We start from the raw sequence: 22,413 nt of genomic DNA on the forward strand, positions 1-22,413 counted from the left end.
TTTTTTGTTTTTTTAACTCGAGTATGGACATTCTTGTCTGATGCAACGAAAAAATAATAATAACTGTCCGAATTTCTTCCTGATTATCTGGCAACCTTGGTCACGAGGTTGGGATCGCTCCACTCGATTTTTGCTAAATACTGAGGTTCCTGGTTTGCAAAGGTTTTTGTGCTAAGCTTTACGAATTTACGATCATCATCATTATGTTCCTTCCTCGTATTGAGGGTTGGATACAATGCTCCATGAGCTTTGTTCGTACTGCATTTTTGTTTTGTGAAATTTATTTTTCTGTTTGATCTGTTTCCATCCGGTTTATTTTTTTGCACAGGATAGTTTGCTATTGAGATTATGAATAAATGCCAGTTTTGTATGGAATGCATATCCTACCTACTCTGATATGTTGTTACAGGACTCATTTAGGCTCAGCAATTTGCATTTTTGTCAATCATCAAATAACCAAGTTTTCAAAGTCATCCATTGCCATTTGAAGACACGTTGGAAGTAACAGGGTATGTTAAAATTGCATTTTTAATTCAATGTTACTGTACATATGCTAGACCTAATGATATAGCCTACCTTGGCTTATAGGTATAAACTGACTTTTATGTATCATTTTTAAAGATAAAATGACGTTTGGAAATATACCGTATTAGGGCGTCTTTAAATGTCGCAAACCTAGCAAACGTAGCAAACCTAGCAAACCTCGCAAACCACAAAGTTGCCAGATGGTATTTTATTAATTGTATTTTTTTTAATTTCTTGGCGTTTTATTTGTCTGGTGCCTGTTTTTTAAAACCCTTTTAACCCTTTGCTTTTCAACGTTTTTTTGGAAGTTAACTGCTCAAGGGGGGGCCGTTTTTGGATCAAATTCAATCAGCTGTTACGTGTTATCCGCTGATGCTATTTCAACAGAAGTTGCACTGGTGTGAAAGCAAATCATTTGTCTATAAGTTTGAAAACTCATTATTTTAAAATTTTATATGTTAAACTTGATATTTCAATTTTTGCAAAGGTACCCAAAAACGACAATTTTGATTTAACTTGCCGCCTTTAATTAACCGTGCTAATCCGATTTCATGCAAACTTCTAAATAACAAAGAGCTCGATCGAACGCACGAAGTGTGTGTGCGGTGTGCCGAATCATTGCATTGATTAGAATTTACGACTTGCGAGCAAATCTTATTGTAAGCTACTCACTGATTCTAAAATAGTTACAATCAGAGTAATATTGTTACACGAATTTGAAAAAAACAAAACTGCGTTTGTTGTCTTACATTTTTATCCTAAACTAATGCATTCCGAAACTCATGGCTAGCTTCTAGTTTTATGGAACCAAATTTCTCATAAGTAACACCTTAGCCTGCTTGAATAGCTGTTTACATCTTCGTTTGTGTATTTTAGGTCTACAATTGAGTCTGTAGTATGAATATTTTTAGTAGAGAGAAGACAATTGAACAAGTTGTTGAAATAATCTGAAATTTCTAAGTTCAAATTAGGTGCTTTTGAAATTGTGGATTTGTGTCAAGTCGCATCACAAATATCATGCAGGCCACATCATAAGTCATTTCGCTTACGGGTGTTTATAAACATGACTCATAAATTACATCCACAAAAAATACAGCATTTACATCAACAAAGCTAAGTTCGAAGCTCACTTTTTATTGAAGATTGTGTCAATCAATTTGAAAATACATTTTTAGTCAGCCAGCGTCGAAATAATGCAACAGCGAATTGAGGAACATGCGTAAACAAAAGAAATGTGAAACAACCCACAGTCAGCAAACCTACATAAATTTAACGTTTACAAATGTTGAATCAATGTAAAAGGACTGGATTGCTGACTGGGTCCTTATTGTTTGAAGCACTAAAAATACGCGTAAAAGCGACAACGTCAGCAAGGCAGTGATTATGTTTCTGGCCAAAAAAAATAACGTTTGACTTCAAAGATAAAAATGATTATAACGAAGCTTCAAAGTTTATCGTAAAACATTTTACTGAGATACAATAAACATAATCATTTTGTGCCAGATTGTGAGAAGACTTCCTAGATTCTTTGCAACCATTTGCATGATTGCAAATTATTTTCTATAACTTTACATTGCTAAAAATGGCTTCTTTGTTGAAACAACGTGGCTACAATTCTATAAAAAATTCTTAGGCCTACTACATTGAAGTAATGAATTTTTTTTTTGTGATTTTGCTGATGACGTTTTACAATATCCGAGAAGTAAAAAATAATAATGATGAATTATTTTACAAAACCGTGGTTTGCAAGTGCTTCACAAAAAATTGTTTTACGTCTAAATTTACTATTAGACGTAAAACGTTTGTAAAAGAAAATTGTCGGTTTACGTATTTATAATGTTTATTGCGCTGTTATCGAATTATAAACTGCCTGTAAGCTATTGTCTACCTTTGTGGTTGCCGGCCAGCTTAGAGCAGCATGCAAACTAAGCGTTTATGGTATTTACATCGTGTTATGATTCTCGAAAATTTCCCACAAGGTCTTTATTTTTATCGTGATATTTTGTGCCTCTTCTGTCCTAAACTTAAAGTTATTGTGCAGCACTATCCACATCGGTTTTTAGACTCAGTCTTCATTGAAAATTTTTTGTGTGGTGCATCATTTCAAGTAGTGTCTTCCCCTAAACTGTTACACAAATCGCCCAGAACCAGGTTGATTATTATGTATCTTACAGCAGTTGAGAGCCCGTTATTGTATGTGTGGAATTATTACTGTAGATGTCTGACTAAATTCATGCCAAAGTCGAGCAAATTCTGCTTTCGGGATCCTTGCCGTTATTTACTGTATTTTTTGTTGATAAGTTTAGGCAGCATTTTTCCAAGATAAATGAAGACATCGGTATTGTTCGTCACTTAGATTTAGTTTTCTCAGCATTATTTATTCATTCTTTGATCCACTAGTTTGTCCCACTTTTGGTATAATCGGATCGTTTATAAATGGCGGGTCTTCACAATAGCCGGCCTCTTATACATTGGCGCAACGTATTCAGATGTTGAATCAATGATGAAGAAAGCTGATTTGTTGTTTGTCTTATGTGACGCCTAAATTTATGCCTCGTCTACAGTACAAAATATTTTGTAATGTACATTGTACATTTTGTTTGTAGGCCTACATTACAAAATATTTTGTAATGTAGATGAGGCATTATCATCTTTATTTTGCGCTCTTTGGAACAAAACACAGTGCACTGTGAAACAAAAATACAGGACATAACAACAAGTAGGCGACATAAAGCAGTGAAGGGACGCCATCGAGTTAGCTGCTACGTGTAAATGGAGCCTATCTCATAATTTTGAGTGTATCTCACAATTACTGTTTGCAAAAACGCTATTTCTCAGGCTTCTCCCAAAAGCATTTGCAGTGATACATTTCCTCAATTGCAAGTTTTGTCAATGAGAGCATTTCCATAGAACGTTTATTTCGAAACCAGGTTTTCGTGTCTTTATCCAAGAGAAGATTTCTTATTGTAACGTTTTTTATTCGTCAATGAATATTATCTGCTTGAAACAACTGTTTTGAATAGTTTGTGGCCTCCATAGCCTACTATTTTGATCGTGGATTGCTATTCTTCTTTGTAGAGCTGATAACGCAAAAAAGCTTGCTATTATTGTTTCTAATTAACAGCTTTGCGATCACTGGCTTTTCTTTGTAGCATAAGAAATAACGCGCTTTGTATTATTGAGGTCAAACCAAACAAAAGAAAGCAAGAGGATGCTTCTCTCTGCTCGCGCATATCGATGCACGAAGCAATTATGAGCTTATGGCTTGTCATCGCAATGTAATCCATTTCACGCTTTGCTGGAAGTTAGCTAGAAATAGCAAAAATTCACCAAAATCTTGAATTTACAAGAAAACTACACAACTTTTAGCATCAAATTTAATATCATCAGATCCGCCTGGCAATTTTAGGAAAAGTCAAGAAAAACCAAGTGCATGGCGTTACTGTGCTTCAAATAATTAAAGGAAATATGAGGGGGGGGCCAAATCTGGCCTCCCTTTGAGGAGCAAAGTGTTAAATATGTTATTTGTTTAGTATTGATGTGCTATTATCATCTATAAAATGTTATCAAAATCTCTGCTTTGTTGTTTATGGTTAGTTTTGATATAAATACGTTTAAAGCAATGCTTTTGCGATCAACATTTGTGAGATGTTGAAAGTTAATATTAGGCAGTGGCTATTTGACCGGCGCCGGTCTTTGAATCTGAAACACTATTTGACCGGTCATGACGTCACTCTATAGGCACTTCTTTCTTTTTCTCTTTCAAAGCAAAAGACGAGAAGAGTGCGTATATAACTTGTAAATTCGACGATTATGTTCAACTGATTGGGTGGCGCGTGGGTTACGTCTCTGGTTGGTGTTCCAGAGGGAATGAGTTCGATACTTCGCGGAAGTGTTTTTATTTTTTTTTTTTTTTTATTTAAATTTTGATCCGAAGTGACTCAATCGTTAGGCTGCTGCATTTTTGTAGTCAATTTTTATTTTCGGAAGCCTACAGCCCAATTTTTTATGTCTTTTCAACTATGAGTAATAAAGTCAGAGTTTTTTAATTTTCTTGATTTTGAGAATTTGTCTGGATAATTTTCCGTTCGTCATAAGAGGATGTGACCGTGTTTTCCGAACGACGCAATACATTTTTGCGATGTGACCGTGTTTGCCGAACGACGCATTACATTTTTGCGTCGTTCCGCTAACACGGTCACATCCTCTTATGACGAACGGAAAATTATCCAGAGAAATTACCAAATTCAAGAAAATTAAAAAACTCTGACTTTATTACTCATAGTTGAAAAGACATAAAAAATTGGGCTGTAGGCTTCCGAAAATAAAAATTGACTACAAAAATGCAGCAGCCTAACCATTGAGTCACTTCGGGTCAAAATTTAGTTAAAAATTAAAAAATAAACAAATAAAAAAAAACGCTTCCGCGAAGTATCGAACTCATTCCCCCTGGAACACCAACCAGAGACGTAACCCACGCGCCATCCAATCAGTAGAAGATAATCGTCGAATTTACAAGTTATATACGCACTCTTCTCGTCTTTTGCTTTGAAAGAGAAAAAGAAAGAAGTGCCTATAGAGTGACGTCATGACCGGTCAAATAGTGTTTCAGATTCAAAGACCGGCGCCGGTCAAATAGCCACTGCCTTAATATTAACGCAATATTTGGTAGTCAGACATTCGGGAATCAGTATTCCCTCCCTTAAACCATGGTTGGGTGAGTTCACTAATCACTGGTTCTCTAAAAACCGAGCTGCAGACGATAAATAAAACTTAACTTTTGCAGGCAACCGTAGTTCCTGCCCTTGGCTACGCCGTGTGACACACAACGAACAACGAAGAAGTTCCTAATGACAAGTTTTTGTGTGTGTTTAGAAAGTAAGGGATATTTTGTGAACAAAACCGGTTTTTGTTATATTCAAAAAAAGTCTTTGTTATTTCAAGTGTGTTTAAAATACCTATATGCTTTGACTCCTTTTTGGGCTACTTGCAAAAATATTGGTTTATTTTTGGGATTGGTTTGAAACGTGTTTTTGGCTGGGTAATTTTTTAGAATCTGGCAACTCTGCAAGGCTTGCTTCTTTAAATGTAGCAAACCTCGCAAACCCGACAAGGTTTTACTATCTAGGCTATGACTTTGAGGAAGGTTTGTGCATTTGTCAATTGATAGTAATGAGGTTTTCTCAGCGGGTGTCTTTAAATGTCGCGAACTCCGAATTCCTCGTAAAGCTTGAGAAGGTTTCTGCATTTGAAAGCTTACCCCAGTAGGTTTTCATAGTCTCTCAAAAGAAGATAGATTTAGACTAGCAGCAAGTAATGGTAAGGTTGTCGCGTCTGTAGTCTAGGTCTATCTATTTGGTGCAAACTATGAACAGTTGAAAACCTCATCGGCCATCAATTGTAGAAACCTTTCTCAAGATTTGCAAGGTTTGCTACATTTAAAGAAGCAAGCCTTGCAGAGTTGCCAGATACTAAAAAATTACCCAGCCAAAAACACGTTTCAAACCAATCCCAAAAACAAGCCAATTTTTTTTTGCAAGTAGCCCAAAAAGGAGCCAAAGCATATAGGTATTTTAAACACACTTGAAATAACAAAGAATTTTGGAAAAACCGGTTTCGTTCACAAAATATCCCTTACTTTCTAAACACACACAAAAACTTGTCATTAGGAACTTCTTCGTTGTTCGTTGTGTGTCACACGGCGTAGCCAAGGGCAGGAACTACGGTTGCCTGCAAAAGTTAAGTTTTATTTATCGTCTGCAGCTCGGTTTTTAGAGAACCAGTGATTAGTGAACTCACCCAACCATGGTTTAAGGGAGGGAATACTGATTCCCGAATGTCTGACTACCAAATATTGCGTTAATATTAACTTTCAACATCTCACAAATGTTGATCGCAAAGGCATTGCTTTAAACGTATTTATATCAAAACTAACCATAAACAACAAAGCAGAGATTTTGATATCTTTTTATAGATGATAATATCACATCAATACTAAACAAATAACATATTTAAAAGGGTTTTAAAAAACAGGCACCAGACAAATAAAACGCCAAGAAATTAAAAAAATACAATTAATAAAATACCATCTGGCAACTTTGTGGTTTGCGAGGTTTGCTACGTTTGCTACGTTTGCTAGGTTTGCGAGGTTTGCTAGGTTTGCGACATTTAAAGACGCCCCCGTATTACCGTATATTATACATTCTAGTCTCTAGATTGTGTTAATAAAAAAATAAACATTTTCATAGCTAGTTCAAGTGGGCATTTACAACCATTTTTTGAGGACCTCTAAAAATTGTGTTTATTAGCTTAAACAGTTAGCCTAATCTTTTTTATTAGAATGATATTTTCATACCGTACGGTACGTACTCTAGTGAAGTAGGCTAGTAAGTCAGTTTTAATCTGATGATGTCTTCATCCTTGTATACCCTAAAGTATGTAATAATGTAGTAGTATTGTTGTGTGTATAAGGGATAAGAATTAAAAAGAAAAGTTTTATTAGAAGCAAAATCAAAAGTGAATAATATTGACACTAGATAAACTAAAAGTTTTCCGTTTGAAAGATTCATTGATATGGTAGATCAGATAACTAATAAACCACAATGTGATTTTTCACATCACTCATATCAATCAAGTCATCTAAGCTGAAAAGCACATGATCATGCATGATTTCTTTAGACGAGTCTGTCCTGACTAGAGATGTAAAAAAACGTTTTTTTTTGTTTTTAAAAAAAACGAGCTCGTTTTTTTTGTTTTTATCGTTTTTTTTGTTTTTTATTCGTTTTTTTTGTTTTTTTTACCTATTTTTTTATTAAATGTCACAATATGCAGCAATTAGGGTAAACTCATTGCAATAGCGTCTCTTTCAACAAAAAAATAGTCTCATAACTCGTATAACATCTTTCAAATGAGACAATATGTCTCTCAAGTCTCAACACACGAGCCATAAAGGTTTCTCATCGTCTCAAATAGTAACACAGTGTCCTATGGTTGGCACATCTCAAGTATGTCTGTAATTTGGTTCAGCCAGTTGTTAAATGCAGTACCACACTCGTGTACAGTTTCGAAGCCACCTGGGATTTTGGTTAATGGGCATGTTACATTAGGACCAGGTGGTCAGGGTCCTGTTTCTCTACTTCACAAAGGCACTTTTCACCAGCACACCATTACCAGTACAACGTCAAGAGATTGTTCCAGTTGATGTGCATTTGATGCAAACGTGATGAAAATCACACAAGCGGTTCTCGAGTTATAAGTGAAATAACCTTAGCCACTAAGTGGCTTTATAGATAAGGAGCAATAGAAAAACGGCCATATCTCAAGAACCGCTCAACATATTTACATAAGTTTTAGCTCTACCCCAATGTTTTATGGGGTGGGCTATCTGTTTATGAATATTAAAACAAGTTTTGGCTACTACTTTTTGAGCTAAAAAGAAATTAACCTCTTGTCGTTACGCACCAATAAAACCATGGTGCGTAAATTAAAAAAAAAAATAATTGGGTAGAAGAAAGATTGATGACAAGTTTGGCAAAAGCAGTGTAGTGCTAAAGTCCCAACTTTTAGCCCAAATCACATTTAAATGTAGTGAAAGATGGAAACGTTTTGATGTTTTTTTATTTTCCCTGAAGAGATTCAATAATCCTTTGTGACGTCATAGTCATGTTTGTTTTCCCTTAATCACACCATTGTGCTGTCATAGACATGTTTAAAAGAAGTATGGTTATTGGTTGCACTTAATCCATCCAATTTGAACTAGTTTGCAGAACTTTGAGACTTTAGCACTTTTTTTGTTTTTGCCTAACTTTTCGTCAATCTTTCCTCTGCCCAATAAAAAAAATTAAAGTTTGCATCATGGTTTTATTGGTGCGTAACGACAAGAGGTCAATTTCTTTTTATCTCAAAAAACAGTAGGCCTAGTTCTCAAATAAAATAAGTTTTCATCTTTGATGTTTGTTTTGTATCTTTATCCTGCATTGTGGGAATATGGGTAAAACTTTATTCTTGTCAGGAAAAGCATTGTAAAGCATTTATTCACTATGTGAACACTGAGCAGTGCTGAAAAACTCCACTTTAAAGGAAAAATTTCTTCATTCAAGGTTGGTAGAATGGTAGTTACTAGCAATAGTCAACATGGGTGGTGGGCATTTGAAAGGAACATTAACCTAAACCTTTTCTGACAAATGCACTAACTTTTGACAGCTAAAAATATCAGTGATAAGGTCTCTTGCATTATATGTCCCAAATAATCTGCAAGAAGCATCAATGACGAAGTGTCCAATCCAAGATCTTACAACACACGAAAAGAATACTTCTGTTTCAACATTTATAAAGCATATACATCGTTGGCAAGCTATCAGTTACAAAACATGTTTAAACAAGCTATTGGCAATAGCTTGCATTAGTAAATTACCACGTCCACAAACAAGGTAAATGTGTGTACTGAATACTGCCACCTTGTTTTGTCAAAATTTCGTCAACCCATTGAGTGTGTACAAGAATAACCAGTACCACAGTATACTAACATCATAGGCTAACTTCCATAAAAGGAAAAAGAAATTAACTCATCTACATTATGTCATGTATCAAATTTCATTAATTCAATGTTTGTCAGGTCTACTGCCACAAACATGTCAGAGAATGAAGAAGAAAGCGAAACAACATAGGTCCTCATAGGACTATGCAAGAACATATGATGCCAAACACAAACACTTAGGAATTTCAGCACACCAATAAAACTATTTTTAGTAATTTAATGTTTTTCAAGAGCACTATAATGAAACTAAGCTGTAAATTGCAAAAAAATTGCAACTTTTCCAGAAAAATATGAAAAAAAACAAAAAACGAGTGTTTTTTTTGGCTCAAGTTTTTTTTGAAAAAAAACACGTTTTTTTTGAAAAAAAACGGTTCGTTTTTTTTGCATTTACATCTCTAGTCCTGACTGATTGATACCTCAGAATAATGACTAGGTTGTCTTTATCTTATGATATCTCCACACCAGATGAATGTCATCATCTACATACAATTTTGTTTCTACTAGTAGGGGTGGCCACGACTAACAAAATAATATATTCTTTAAAGTTATGATCATTTTACTATTTTCACACTTTAAATATATGCAAGATACTGACCATACGGCATTACTTACCGTTAAGTGTCATCAGTTTCTAAAACAGGGTTCGATCTTAGCACTGGTCCTCTGGCCAATGTCTAGTGCGAGTTCCCCGTGGACCAGTACGAATCATTTCACACTGGTCCGACTGTCCAGTGCGAAAATATCATCGTATGTCGTTTGATCGTTTAGAGCAGTGCTTCTTAAACTTTTTTAGTGTTGTTCACCCCTAGCATCTATCTCCAGATTTCATTCACCCTTGTCTCATGATGTGATAAAACTATGTCGTCTATATATAACAGCACAAAATGCAGGGCCGTAGCCAGACCGCAGAGCAAGGGGGGGCCAACTTTTTTTAGGGAGGGCCGAAAAAATTTAAATGGGCAAAATCATTATGATTGTAGCTGTTGCCAGTGGTGCCGAAGTAGGGGGGATGGGGAGGATATATCCCTCCCAATATTTTGGCAGCATACCCCCCAATAATTTAGAAAAAAACATTTGCTATGAAGTTGTAGGCTACTTCGATTTAGTTGCTTGCAAGCATCTCGAATTGCTGTTGTTTTTCTTTTGTTCATGTTTGATCACAGTTCTAAATTGTCTTGGATTTGACGCTAGACAATGACTCCATAGAAATCACTCTAGAGAAATATCGTGATTTGAAGTTTGAGAACAATTACAAAAGTGCAGTTTCATTTCCGGAAAAATTTGCTGCTAATTTTATCACGCCTTTGCAAGTACCACGGCGCTACTGCAGACACTCAACTGCATTATAAAATAATTTGCAATCAGTTCAAGGACAGAGTTATCTCTGAACTGACCGAACGGTTTAAAAGTAGCCTGAATTCCGATTTGGCAAAGTATAAAGAACTTGCACGAATTTTCAAGACCCGCTTAGTTCCTGAAATGGTCAAAAATTATCCAGAGCTGAATAGACAATCGATGAGTTATCAAATTGATTCATTGAGAAAGGCATCAGGAGCAAAATCTCTGTAGGCTTCGATGCTAAAAGAGCTTACCAGACATTGTCCAAGTTGGAAAAATCTCTCTGACTCTATTCTCAAATACTCCAGCTGATTAAGGTCCTCTTAGTTTGCCTGATAAGCTCTGCTGCTTGTAAGAGGTCGTTTTCCAATCTTCATAGATTGAAAACCTGACAGGAAAGACTGAAAGCTAGAATTGTTTGCAACATTCACCAAAATATTCTTAACCCTATAGTGCACTAAATGTAGTGATTCTAGTGAAGGAGAGGACAAGAAGAAAAGTATAACTTCTGTTTTTGTTTTTTTTGAAAAAACTAAGTATTCATTGGAAGGTCATAGGTTCGAATCCCGCTGGAGGTACCAATTTTTCTTTGTTTGTTTCTTAATCTTGCAGCAGTCATTCACAAGAGCACTGGTAACACTTATCTTCATGATTTCTTTGTCTGTATATTATGCTGTTAGCAGCTAATGTACCGAGGTCCGGTGATTGTTAATACCGGTAGGCTACCACTAAAATAATGTACAAAAATATGCATCCCCCCAATGTTCAAAATCGTCTAAAATTTGATAAAATTTTGATTTATCCCCCCAATCCTCAACTAACTTCGGCACCACTGGCTGTTGCTCGAGATTGTTGGGATTTTGCCAGGGAGCAAAATTTTTTTCAGGGGAGGCGAGGCCCCCCTGTCCCCCGGCTGGCTACGGGCCTGACAAAAGGACTTAGGTTGTTTCGATTTTTGTTAAGATCAACTCAAGCTAACTTTTACCATTGCAAATCTACAATTTCTGGAGTCCAGAGATATAAAGCTACAAAACACTGTCACCAAATTTTTGTACTTATGTTATACACTCAGTGCAAACCAACTTGACTATTGCAATAAGCTAAAAAACACCAAAAAACAACAGTTCAGTAGTCAATTTACTGCAGAAGATTGTTCACTGAACAGGTTGAACACCCGGAATATCCGCCCTGTTCGCAAGCCATCATCCATTTCCGACGGTTCACCCTTATTCACCCCTTTTGGTTGGTTCATCCCTGCAAAAATTTTATTCACCCTGGGGTGAACCATTCACCTGTTTAAGAAACACTGGTTTAGAGTGAGTGGTTCTCGTTTGCGCTTCTCTTCAAACAACAAAACACGTGATCCGTGCGTGTTAAACCGTAAGAAAAAGGCAATCGCGACATCACGTGTTGAATCGTAAGAAAAAAGCAATCGCAACATCACGTGACGGTGTTAAATCGTAAGAAAAACGAAGCTGAGGTCAAGGCTCCGGGCTGACCACGTAACAGATCTTCTGACCATCCAGCTACAGTCAGCAGAAATAAAATATTTCGACCCCAAACCTGCCATGGCAAACGATTCATCTGTGAGGTCAAGAAGCCCCGACACTGGCTATGTGTTTACAAGGCCAGACAAACATACATCGGATTCCGATTATGACCCCGTCATCGGATTCCGATTATGACCCATCATCGGATTCAGAAATTGAAGAAGAGCCCCAAGTATATTGAAGACTCAACGTAGATTGAATGTCTTGCCTAGATAAACTGTTGTTACTGTTATTGCCATTGTACTATATTTCCATGTTATTGCCACCATTCATTATTGTCGTTTTAAGGTGGTTTTTCCTGGGTTGGCCTCGTGCTTCCCACGACAATCTTGTTTTTATCAGTAAACGGGACGGACCAGTGGGATCTCGTGCGGACCAGTGCAAATAGTGAGCCACTGGTCCGGTTGGCCAGTGCGAAAAAAAGTTAAGGTCGAACCCTGTAAAAAGACCAAGAAAGAATGCAACACAGCACCAGAATTGTTGGTAACTTTTTTTTAAGGAAGACAAACATTGCTTATTCTTTGAAAATGGAAAGTAATATGAAGGCAAGATAAAATTTCAACATAAACTAACACGGGTGCCAGATGTTTCGGCCCTACCAGACATTGGCTGCTTTGGTGGAAATTGTGCGAGGTTGAGAGTGGCAAAACACCGCGAAGACATCGGCTACTTTGGTGGAAGGTGCGAGGTTGAGAGTGGCAAAACACCGCGGAAAGATCTCAGGGACGAAATATCTGGCAAGCGTGCAAGATTGAGAGTGGCAAAACACCATGACCAAAAAGAAGTTTTATTCGAAGTCGGCATGTAGCTGTATTTTAGACTGTAGGCAACCCTAACCCGAGCGACCGCACGCTACGACAGCGGCGCCCTTGTTATGGGAGACAAGACGAATCGCAGACCAGAAGGCTTACTCTCAACGAATCGCAGTCGAAATACTGCTCTAGCAATTACGACACCCCATCTTGCCGCAAACGGTTGCTTCGCCGAGCGGTCGCCGAAAGAAAGATGACCACCCTATCTTCGCCTGGACCGGACGCGAACAAATCCGACTTGGAGACGCTCAGTCGTAAGCCCATGGATGGTAGCTTTGCGCCGCTGGCCGATTGGCCAAGCACACATACCAAATGTTGGAATCTGTGATTTCTCTTGTACTGAGCAGAGTTGCTGTCTCGACGACCTTCAGTTGCCAGACGACCGTTCATCAGTAGGGTAAAACTACCCTGTCTCACGACCGTCTATACCAGGGTTACTCAACTAATCTTAACAAAGGTCCAGTTTGACAAGTTGAATATTTTTAGCGGTCCGGTGAATAAGTTATTTCACACGCAACCACGAAAGTTAAACTATCTGTACCAAACCACTTTTTTAGGTAAAATGTAACTCGAATTGGATATCTGAGAACGTGTCTGGGTGTCGAAGCCCCCCAACAAGTAGGACAATCACAGTAAAACTTGCTTCCTCTCAATAGAAATCTGTTTAAAGAAGCCCTGAAACGTTGCAATGAGGTTATTCTTCCAAAAGCTCAAGTCAAGGTCTACCATCAACACCCAGAAGGTCCGGATTTGGACCACGGTCTGCCAGTTGAGTAGCCCTGGTCTAAACCGAGCTCACCTTATTGGTGGGTGAACAATCCAACGCTTAAGCCTTAAGGTAAGGGCCAAAATGTCAGGACGAAATATCTCACGGATGAAACATCTGGCAAGCAACTAACACTACCTACTTGCAAAATTTAGAAATTTATTCAAAGCTGAAATAAACCTTTTTGATTGGAACTCTTAGTGGCAATGTATTTTTTTACTCTAACTATGAGGTGGTGCGTGAAGTGTTTGTTTTGTAACACTTTGTACTCGTTTCTCTTCTTGGTAACTCTCATTGAAGTTTGTTTTTGCTTGTTTGCAACATTGCCTTGTGATATTTTTTCAGCAAAGTCGTACAACATGATAGGTTTTCACATACTCACACACATTTTCAAAGTGATATGTCATTATGTCAGGCCTCTAAGCTCCTTTATTTTTCCGGCGACCAAGCATGACCTATCAGAGCTTCTTCTTGGTGGCCAAATTCTCTCGCTCGGCAACCAAAATAAAAAAAAATTTCTTCTACAATTTTTACTTTTAAAAATCTGTTATACCGGTAATTAATATGTTTTTATGTTCATTCAGGATTTCAGGTAAGAACAAGGCCTTAAAACATATTTGCAGTTGTATTTAAATGCACTGCTTCCCAAGTAGGTGTAGAGCTAGTCTTTGAACCCTCGGCCTTGCAAAGATTTTATAAAGCAATATTTCTCGTCGGCGTGTGAGAAACTGCCTTTTGTGAAAAAAGGTTATAAATACAAGTAAAGAGAACAAGTTTAACAAACAAACACAAGTGAAGAAAAAAGTTTCAAATGCCAACAGAGTGGAGAAATGTTGGTTTGTGACAGTTGGCGACCAAGCATGGCCATTTGGCTAAGCAGTGTGGCAGTTTCGAAGGCCAAAGGCCTGCATGTTCCTTTATATACAGCAATCAGCCAATTTTCACAAAGACAAGCATATTTTTAGCAATTTTAACATAACGGAAGGAAGCATCTCATATTCTCATATATATTTATGTTTTAAAAACTAGAAAATCAAAAATCAAGAACAAACAGGGATGAGAATAGTTTACCCAGAAGAAATATAAAACATGTTTTGTTGGTGGCAACTAAGGATGTGAGTCAAATACTGTGCTCATTTTTTGAAGTTGGGTGGTTCATTGGCATCAATCTAATCACATATCTGACTTACCAATCACATTTCTGACTTACCGAACTAAGTCAAAACTACAGTAAACTAATTCATACGTTATGTAGCAGATTTTTTTTAAGCAGCTATGCTTTCACAATTGTTTTTACTATGATCAATGAAAACAGTTGTTACTTGAAAAAATGTATGAAGTGATTAGAAATTGTATAAAAACATACAATTCATGTAAAAAAATAATGAAAAAAACAACGTATTTTAACAGCTTTAAGTGGCAGAAAAATTTAAGTTGCCGTACATAAAAGAGGTTTGAATCATGATTGTTGCTTTCTTGATTTCTTTATTTTTAGTGATATCTTTTGGTCAAAGAGATGTTCAAAAACAATGGTATAGATGTCCTCTCCTGTTATATATAGTTTTTATCCTTTGTTTTGTCAACAAATCTACATGATTTGGTTATGAAGATCACACACACTTTTTTATGAAGTGATAAGACAAAGACAGTTGTCAGTAACGCATAGTTACGGTATGATTTGCTCTTGTCCCAAGAAAGCTGTTTGGAGATCTTTGATTAAAATATTATTTTATGTTAAGCACATTTCTATGATAGTTCACCTGCGTGGAAGACCTTCCATGGTCCCATAGACTGAGAATACTAATTATTTGAAGCATCTCTCGCAAGCTTGTACGTACCAGGCACAGTTTATTAGAAGCTTGATATTGAGCTTGTAATTTCTTCTACCTTTCTTGTTATCACATTATACACTGTTTGTGTGCTTTATCTTTGTGATTTCAAAATGTTCTACATTATGTAGATTCTGTCGCAGGAATTCTTTTGAAGAACAACGGTTTGGGGTGTAGATTGTTAGATTTAATTAAGATACAAACAAAGTGTTACAGTCGCTGAGAAAATAGCTGTACTTCATGTTAGTGTAACACCCTGTAATCTGTATTGTGCCTTAAAAATGCAAAAAAGAAAAGATTTAGTTCCAATTTTAACATAATCTGACCAGCTTCCTAATAGGAACAGGGATTGGCTCATGTCTCAGGTTTCTTCTTGATGACAATTGTATGTCCCTTTATTTTAAACTCCCAGAATCGAATCGAAGGTTATTTGAGAAAATCTAAAGCTGCTCTTCATCAGATTCTTTTTTGTTGATTAGGCTACTGTAATCGTTTGATCGCTTACCGATTCCACAACTTGTGGTATCTCCGAATTCAACTTAAGTTCTCTTTTTACACACGTTGCAAGTGGGAACTAAATTATTATTCCAATGCAACACCATCACCTTAGATGTGTGGATGTAAGAAATTATTCTGAATCTCAATAGCTAGACTAGTAAACTGCTAATGAATTACTGTTCCTTTTTGTCTACCTGGATTGAAACACATCATTGCAACGAACATAGTTCCGTTGAATTAATCTTGATAGTTCTAAAATCGCTGGAAGTTAGCTTTCAGCCTGCATCAAGCAATATTTGCAGCAAGAAAACCAGTAAATGTTTTTTCTTGATGTACCGTAACCAAATCTCTTACTGATGCTCCTTGTTATATTTTTAAACTGTTATACGTACTAAGTTATTTGCCAAATTTCTTTGACAGATCTACCTACCAATGGATCGTTTTGGCCGACCTCGATTTAGAGGTGCAGCAGCACCAAAGCCTTATGCAAGGCCAACTTCTCAAGGTAATAACTTTGGTTCTCCATCTATGCGACAATCTGGTGGCCAACAGCAGGACTCTTATCAAAATAAATCAAAAGAGTGGCAGCCATCTCAATCTCCAATGTCTGGATCTTTACTGGGAGTACCATCTAAACGCTTTGGTGGTAATGATTCTGCGAGAGCATCAGGTGGTAATCATTCTTTGCAACAAAATAATCCTCCCGTTCCAAATGAAGTGCGCAAATTAATGCATAATTTAGGTCTTTCACAGGGAGACATACAAAAGTTAAGCAAACTTCCAGAAAATGAGCTTTCTGCGAGCAATCTAGCTCGCATAATAGGTGGTTTAAGACAGGAAAAGAACAACGATGGTAGAAGGTCCCAATCATTTGATTCTTCCACTTCAGGCCCAAATCGATCTGGCTCATTTCGACGTGAAGAACGTGGGGCTTTTGGTGGTGATGGCATTCTAGGAGAACATCCAGAGCAATCGATTCGTTACCCCACTCCTAGACCAGATGAGCGTCGATTCGATAAACATTCAGAACAAGACAGACCATTTTTTGATTCAGACAATCGTCGCAAAAACTCTGATAGGTTTTCAGAACAACAGTATGATCGAGATGAATTCATGGATCCTAAACCTGGCCCTCGATTTGGTGATAGACGCCAATTTTCTAGAAGTGATCGAGATGATGACTATTATGATGATGCGCCGTCTTATCGTCGCGATGGCTCAGGCGATCGCTTTGACCAACCACATGATGATTCCTTTGAACAAAATAATAGAAGATTTAATAACAAAAACATTAATCAGCGTGAGGTAAGCTTGTCGTCAGGCACTTTGCTTTTTCTCTCAACCGAGTTTTGTTGGAAATTTGATTATACTTTAAGCTCCATCTGTATCAATGATTTTTATTGGAGTCTCTTTTATGAATGAAGATGATCGAGCTGCTATCTTATTGGCAAATTTCAGACACACCTACAACTTGCTAAAAAAAACTATCTGTTCCTATTCTTAAAACGATGCCGGACCTTCATCAGCTTTTGCTTTTATTGACTGCGGCTTAAGTTTGGAATGTTTTGCTAGCAAAAACCTTGTAAAGAATTGTTTGTTTTGCATATATTTTGGTTGTTAACTATGCATCTAACAATATTCGGGTATGCCATTGATAAAATTCTCACAAATCATCATTACATTTAGGAAGAATCAAGACAAGGCTATGGAGGTGAAAGAAGGATGGAACGCGGTCGACAAGAACCTCGGGTTCGACATTAATTGTACCTGTTGTTTAGAATTTCATTGTTCCTTTTCCGAGTCATTCTACTCCAGTTTGCACCATGTTTCAACCCTTAGAATTTTTTCCATTGTTTCCACCTGATAATATTCATTAGTGTATGCTGTGATGGTAAATCAGTGACTCCATTAGATATCTTTTGTTTTTATAGGGTCGTGGTCGTGGGCCCAGAGGTACGTTATCTCGTCCAGCGGGGATGCGAAATCCGTCCAGATCGTCCATTCCACCGTTAATGGGGGAATCACCCCGACGTGAAGAAGGGCGCATGGGTATGGGCTTATGCAGCAGAACAAACTTAAGTTTTTTTGTCAAAAAGTCGTTTTTGCTGATATTAATGACGAGCCTAGAGTGGACTTGTGGTGTAAAATAGCTCCGGAGTGTCGTCTTGCAAAATTAAAATAGCTTGGTCTAAATGCGCATGAGTTAAACTACATGGGTATGCATTATCTCTGCTCTCTCAATATACTGTTAGTTTTCTGTTGTAACATGTTTTTGCCACGTGTGTGCTTGTATTCAAGAGACATGATCGTTTTTTTTTTAATGTGTAAAAATGAAAAAAATTAAGATAATAAAATTTCAACGCGGCAATGACGAGCAGAAGAAAATCATTGTTATTCCAATGGCTACAATTTAAAGATATGGTTAGTTAGCTTTCTGATAACATTGCTACAAGAACGATACTTGTTTCAGGCAATTCTAACAGGTCTGGCGCACAAGGACTTGGGGATCTTGTTGCAGCAGTTGGAGGAGGCTCAGTCGGCCAGGCTGCTTCACTGCTGACGCCCTTAATGCTTGTAAGTGATGTGTTTTGTTGTGAGATAGGTACTTTCTTAGGTACACATTATTACTGCGCCGGCCTCAGTTCAGGTCTGCGATTCTTTCTTGTCGAACGACCAAAAATTCTGCGTTTGTTTGTAATATGACGTCACAAGAGTCAGATTAGCGTTTGGCGGCGAATTACTACACAAGTTGTGGGGATGTACGTCAGAGTCACTTATTAAGTTTTTAATCGCACGCTGGTTAAGTGATTGCATAGAAGTATCAAGCGCTAAGTTGTATACCTAGTTATAGTTACCTACCGGACGTGTATATTGTTTGTTTTGCGTCAGAAAGAGAACTGTTGTAAACTCGAAACTGACGATGGCAAAAGAAGAAAAAAAACCTTAGGCTGTACCGCTAGCGTAACCCGCTGCGATATTTTTTTCTTTTGGCATCTCTTTAGTCTCCCTTAGTTAGTAGCCTACGTAAATGGTTATGCACGTACCCGCACGCAAACACAGTTAGGAGCGAAATATGCAAGTTACCACATGTTTGATGCCAGGCATTAGTACTTCGTTCAAAGCATTTTCCGCAGTCTTCAAAATGTTCTTCTGGAAGAGAACTCCTTTCCATAAAAATAGCGGATTTTTTCATCTGTATTTCTGAACATGTGGTCGGAAACTAGGCTGTTTTCGAGATGTGAAAAACTTTCGTAACAAGTATCCAACAGAGTCATTTTTACAGTGCATCATTGTTGATTTGGCTTATACGGCGAAATACAAACTGGCATAGGCGTACACAACTAAAAGTAGCCTAGGTCATTTCATCTGTAAAAGAAACCCGTTGTGTCGAATAGCACGAATGCCAGGCGTTAGAACTTCGGTCAAAGCATTTTCCCGCAGTGTTCAAAATGGCGGCGTGGACTGTTTGAAAATTTCTCGCTTGGAGCGTCGCTTTTAGGCCATCCCTTGAAGTACCTGGCGCAAGAAAATTTACGTAAGTCGGCACTCTTATGATTACATCACGTGATGTCCCCCCCGCGATTGTTCCTCAACGTTCTCTCTCAGTTTTTCCCGTAAGGCACGGCGTTTGTCGAATAGTGACGGCGCGTGTCGAGCTGCAATGCCGCCGAAAAAGGCAAAAATCGCATCGCATACCTGGTTGTGTTAGTAAAGAAATGCATTTTGCTGTTATGGCATCTTCAATTTTCGACGTCGAATGCGTTGATGTTGGCTTACAAACACTTAATGTTCAAAATTGAAGATTTGTCACAGCGATATTGCATATTTCATTAATGCAACTGAGGCCGGTGCACTGATACTATGCAATTAACGATAACAATCGATGTACTGATGTGAATCAGTCAATCGCTTCAAGCAAACAGTTAGCTTGGGTTAGGTTCTCAAGACCAAAAAAGGTTGATTTTTTCAGTATGTTAAGGCTCATTAGATTATTTTTTATGAGCGTAAAATGAGCTGGATAGTAGGTGACGAGGACTTTCAATGTTATGTTTCAAAAGTTACTTTGTGAAGTTGGTAAAGTAATTGGTTTATTTTTACTAATTTTGCTATGTATTTTTTTTTTTTGTAAATCAAAAGCGTTTTCTAACGTAACATTAACCTTTTCGGTGCTTCAAGTGCACAACAAAGCATACTTTGCAGTTACATGCAAATGTCAGACTCATGTGATCTATTTGTGGTAAAATAGACGCTGCGGTTTCTGAACCTTTGTTCCAGTTTCACGATGCGACCGATTTAATCATGCAGGCTCACTTCTTTGAGCGATCGAAGCTACACATGTTATAAGAATTTTTAGAGAAATATCATGACCATTTTTTACGTTAAGGCGACACAAACTGATCCGTCTGTCCTGGAAGCTCAAATTCAAGCAATGAAAGCTTTGCAGGCACAAGCGATCAAAATGAAAGAACAAGACTCATACAATCGTCCGGGTATGTACAAGTGTGAACTGAAAACATATATTCAGTTGCAATGTTTCTCGTGAATTAAAATTTTTCTACAATCAGTATCAAGGTACATTGGGATTTGCCTAATTCGTCACCTCAAGGAAGTAGAACAAAGTGGCAAATTATGCTAATCGGAACCGACAAAAATGTGACCAATGAGGCGAACCGACGAATTAGATGAATTCTACTGAACTGTTTAATTTAGACAGTAATAATTGTACAGGGAGAGACCAAAGAAGAGGTCGTAGTCCTCCTCGAAGACGTTCCCCTCCTCTTCGCTCTCGTGGTGGTGTGGTGGACAGACGCCTCGAAGAAGAGGCAAGGAAAGAGGTAAAGTCTGTTTGATTTCTATGTCCAATGTCCATAGCGGATTTTGCTGTATGGCGATAGAGCAGGATGTCTGCGTATAGACTAAGACCTGACAAAGTATTGATTGCTGGATACCTGCCCTAGTGTTCGCTACCTAGTTCGGTGGCCTTCACTGTTTGTAAAAGGTAAACCTTCAAGGATGTAACCGTGGAGTTCAGTAAACTGAAAAGTAGGGCTGGTGTTTTTTAAGTCTGACTTTTTATATTGTATCCCAAGGAATAGTATTTCCTTGCCTGAGGTTTTCGAAAACCTACCACAGTTTTGCTGACCATTGTTACTAAAATTATTTATGCGTTCAGGCTCAAATCATGCGGTCGGCGCGAGGGCGTGTGCTTTACATCAAATTCAAGTCGCCTCGTATTGTTGAAAATGATCTGAGACAGATGGCCTCCGCCTTTGGAAAGGTCACGAAGTTGCTTTTGATCAAACCAAAGATTCCAAATGGTCATTTTCAGGTAAGGGTTGTCTTTCATGATCAAACTGTTTATTACTTCAGCTGTACACTTTATAACAATGCGTGTTTTTTGATAGCGCTATATCCATCGCAGATATGCATAGCTCTCAGCGCTTAACAAATCAGACAGTGTCGGACCAGTATAAATGCGCAGCTGAGTACATTATTACCCTGAATCCATTCCTTTGCTGAGTGCCAAGCAGGAATAAGATTGCACCACGTAAAAAGTCTTTGGTATGACCCGACCGACAGGGTATTGAACCTACTTTGTGATACCTTGCGAGCTTTAAGTAGGAACAAAACTTGTGTTATGACGAGGTTATAACCAGGAGAGGGAACTTCTTGTATTTGTCTATCAAATAACTTGGTTATTTGATAGACAAATAATCAATTTAACTAAACAGAACTAAACAAAAAGAAAATAGAACTAAAGTTGTAAATAAGCAAACATTTCAAAAACGAAGTTGCTAAGAAATATCCTAGGCTTTGCGTCAAACAGTCTCGAGCTGAGATGTCCTGCGGTAAATCATCCACGGTTAATCTCGTGTCTAATCCACAGTGAAAGCTGTCTACGTCTGCTAAAGATTATCAACAAATACATATTCCTACTTCCATTATCACTTACGTCATGTCACCGATGGTCGAAATCCCCTAGCAGATTATTACAAGTTCAAGTATTAAGTAAATGTGGGGAATTGTAGAGGTAATTAAGGCCCTGTTAGAACGAAAATGGAAGACACCTCATAGTGTGAAACGCTAGTATGGCGTCTTTCATTTTTATTTGACCGGAGCCGTAATAACAAATTGAAACGCTTGTCCAAAGAGAAAGAAATCATTTCTCTCTTGTCACGCAGGTGTTTTTGGAGATGGGCCAATGGGAGGGCGCTGCTGCCATGTTGGAACATTACATGGCAAAGGCTCCCAACATCAAGGGCTGCCCTGTGGATGTGAAACGTTCCAACTACGTTGATTTGAAACTTCGCAGTGAGGTAAAGCGATTGAGTTTTATACGCAGGGCATGTGGAGTATGTGCCGATGCTGATATGTCAATGTATGGTTGAAAGAAGCTATTTAAAATTTTGTTTAAAATTTCAGCAAGCCCGTGGAAATAAACGCGTGCGGTCAATGTCTCCGGTACGAAAGTAAGTCAAGTGTTTGTGTTGTTAAATTTCTACATCTAACGGTCGTGATTTGTGTATGTCAACCGCTAAGTGAGTTATCCGCCAGCCAC

The 22,413-nt window shown here is 37.7% G+C and overlaps 1 protein-coding gene across 2 annotated transcripts in view; it reads left to right on the plus strand.

Moving 5' to 3' along the window:
* The first annotated feature begins 407 nt into the window (after window positions 1-407).
* Window positions 408-22,413, plus strand: part of LOC145778789 (uncharacterized) — a 30,311-nt gene continuing 8,305 nt past the window's right edge. Inside the window, exons 1-11 of one of the 2 annotated variants that reach the window (XM_082590372.1) lie at window positions 408-509; window positions 16,275-16,359; window positions 16,744-17,159; window positions 17,541-17,603; window positions 17,786-17,903; window positions 18,325-18,428; window positions 20,239-20,344; window positions 20,583-20,689; window positions 21,028-21,183; window positions 22,037-22,171; window positions 22,278-22,324. In XM_082590372.1, the coding sequence (XP_082446498.1) occupies window positions 16,287-16,359; window positions 16,744-17,159; window positions 17,541-17,603; window positions 17,786-17,903; window positions 18,325-18,428; window positions 20,239-20,344; window positions 20,583-20,689; window positions 21,028-21,183; window positions 22,037-22,171; window positions 22,278-22,324 (1,325 nt within the window). In that variant the 5' untranslated portion in view covers window positions 408-509; window positions 16,275-16,286. Of the gene's footprint in view, window positions 510-16,274; window positions 17,160-17,540; window positions 17,604-17,785; window positions 17,904-18,324; window positions 18,429-20,238; window positions 20,345-20,582; window positions 20,690-21,027; window positions 21,184-22,036; window positions 22,172-22,277; window positions 22,325-22,413 lie in introns of both variants that reach the window. The other variant, XM_082590371.1, reaches the window with a different exon arrangement.

This window comes from Aplidium turbinatum, chromosome 10 (genome assembly GCF_918807975.1).
Source record: "Aplidium turbinatum chromosome 10, kaAplTurb1.1, whole genome shotgun sequence".
Taxonomy (NCBI): Eukaryota; Metazoa; Chordata; class Ascidiacea; order Aplousobranchia; family Polyclinidae; genus Aplidium; species Aplidium turbinatum.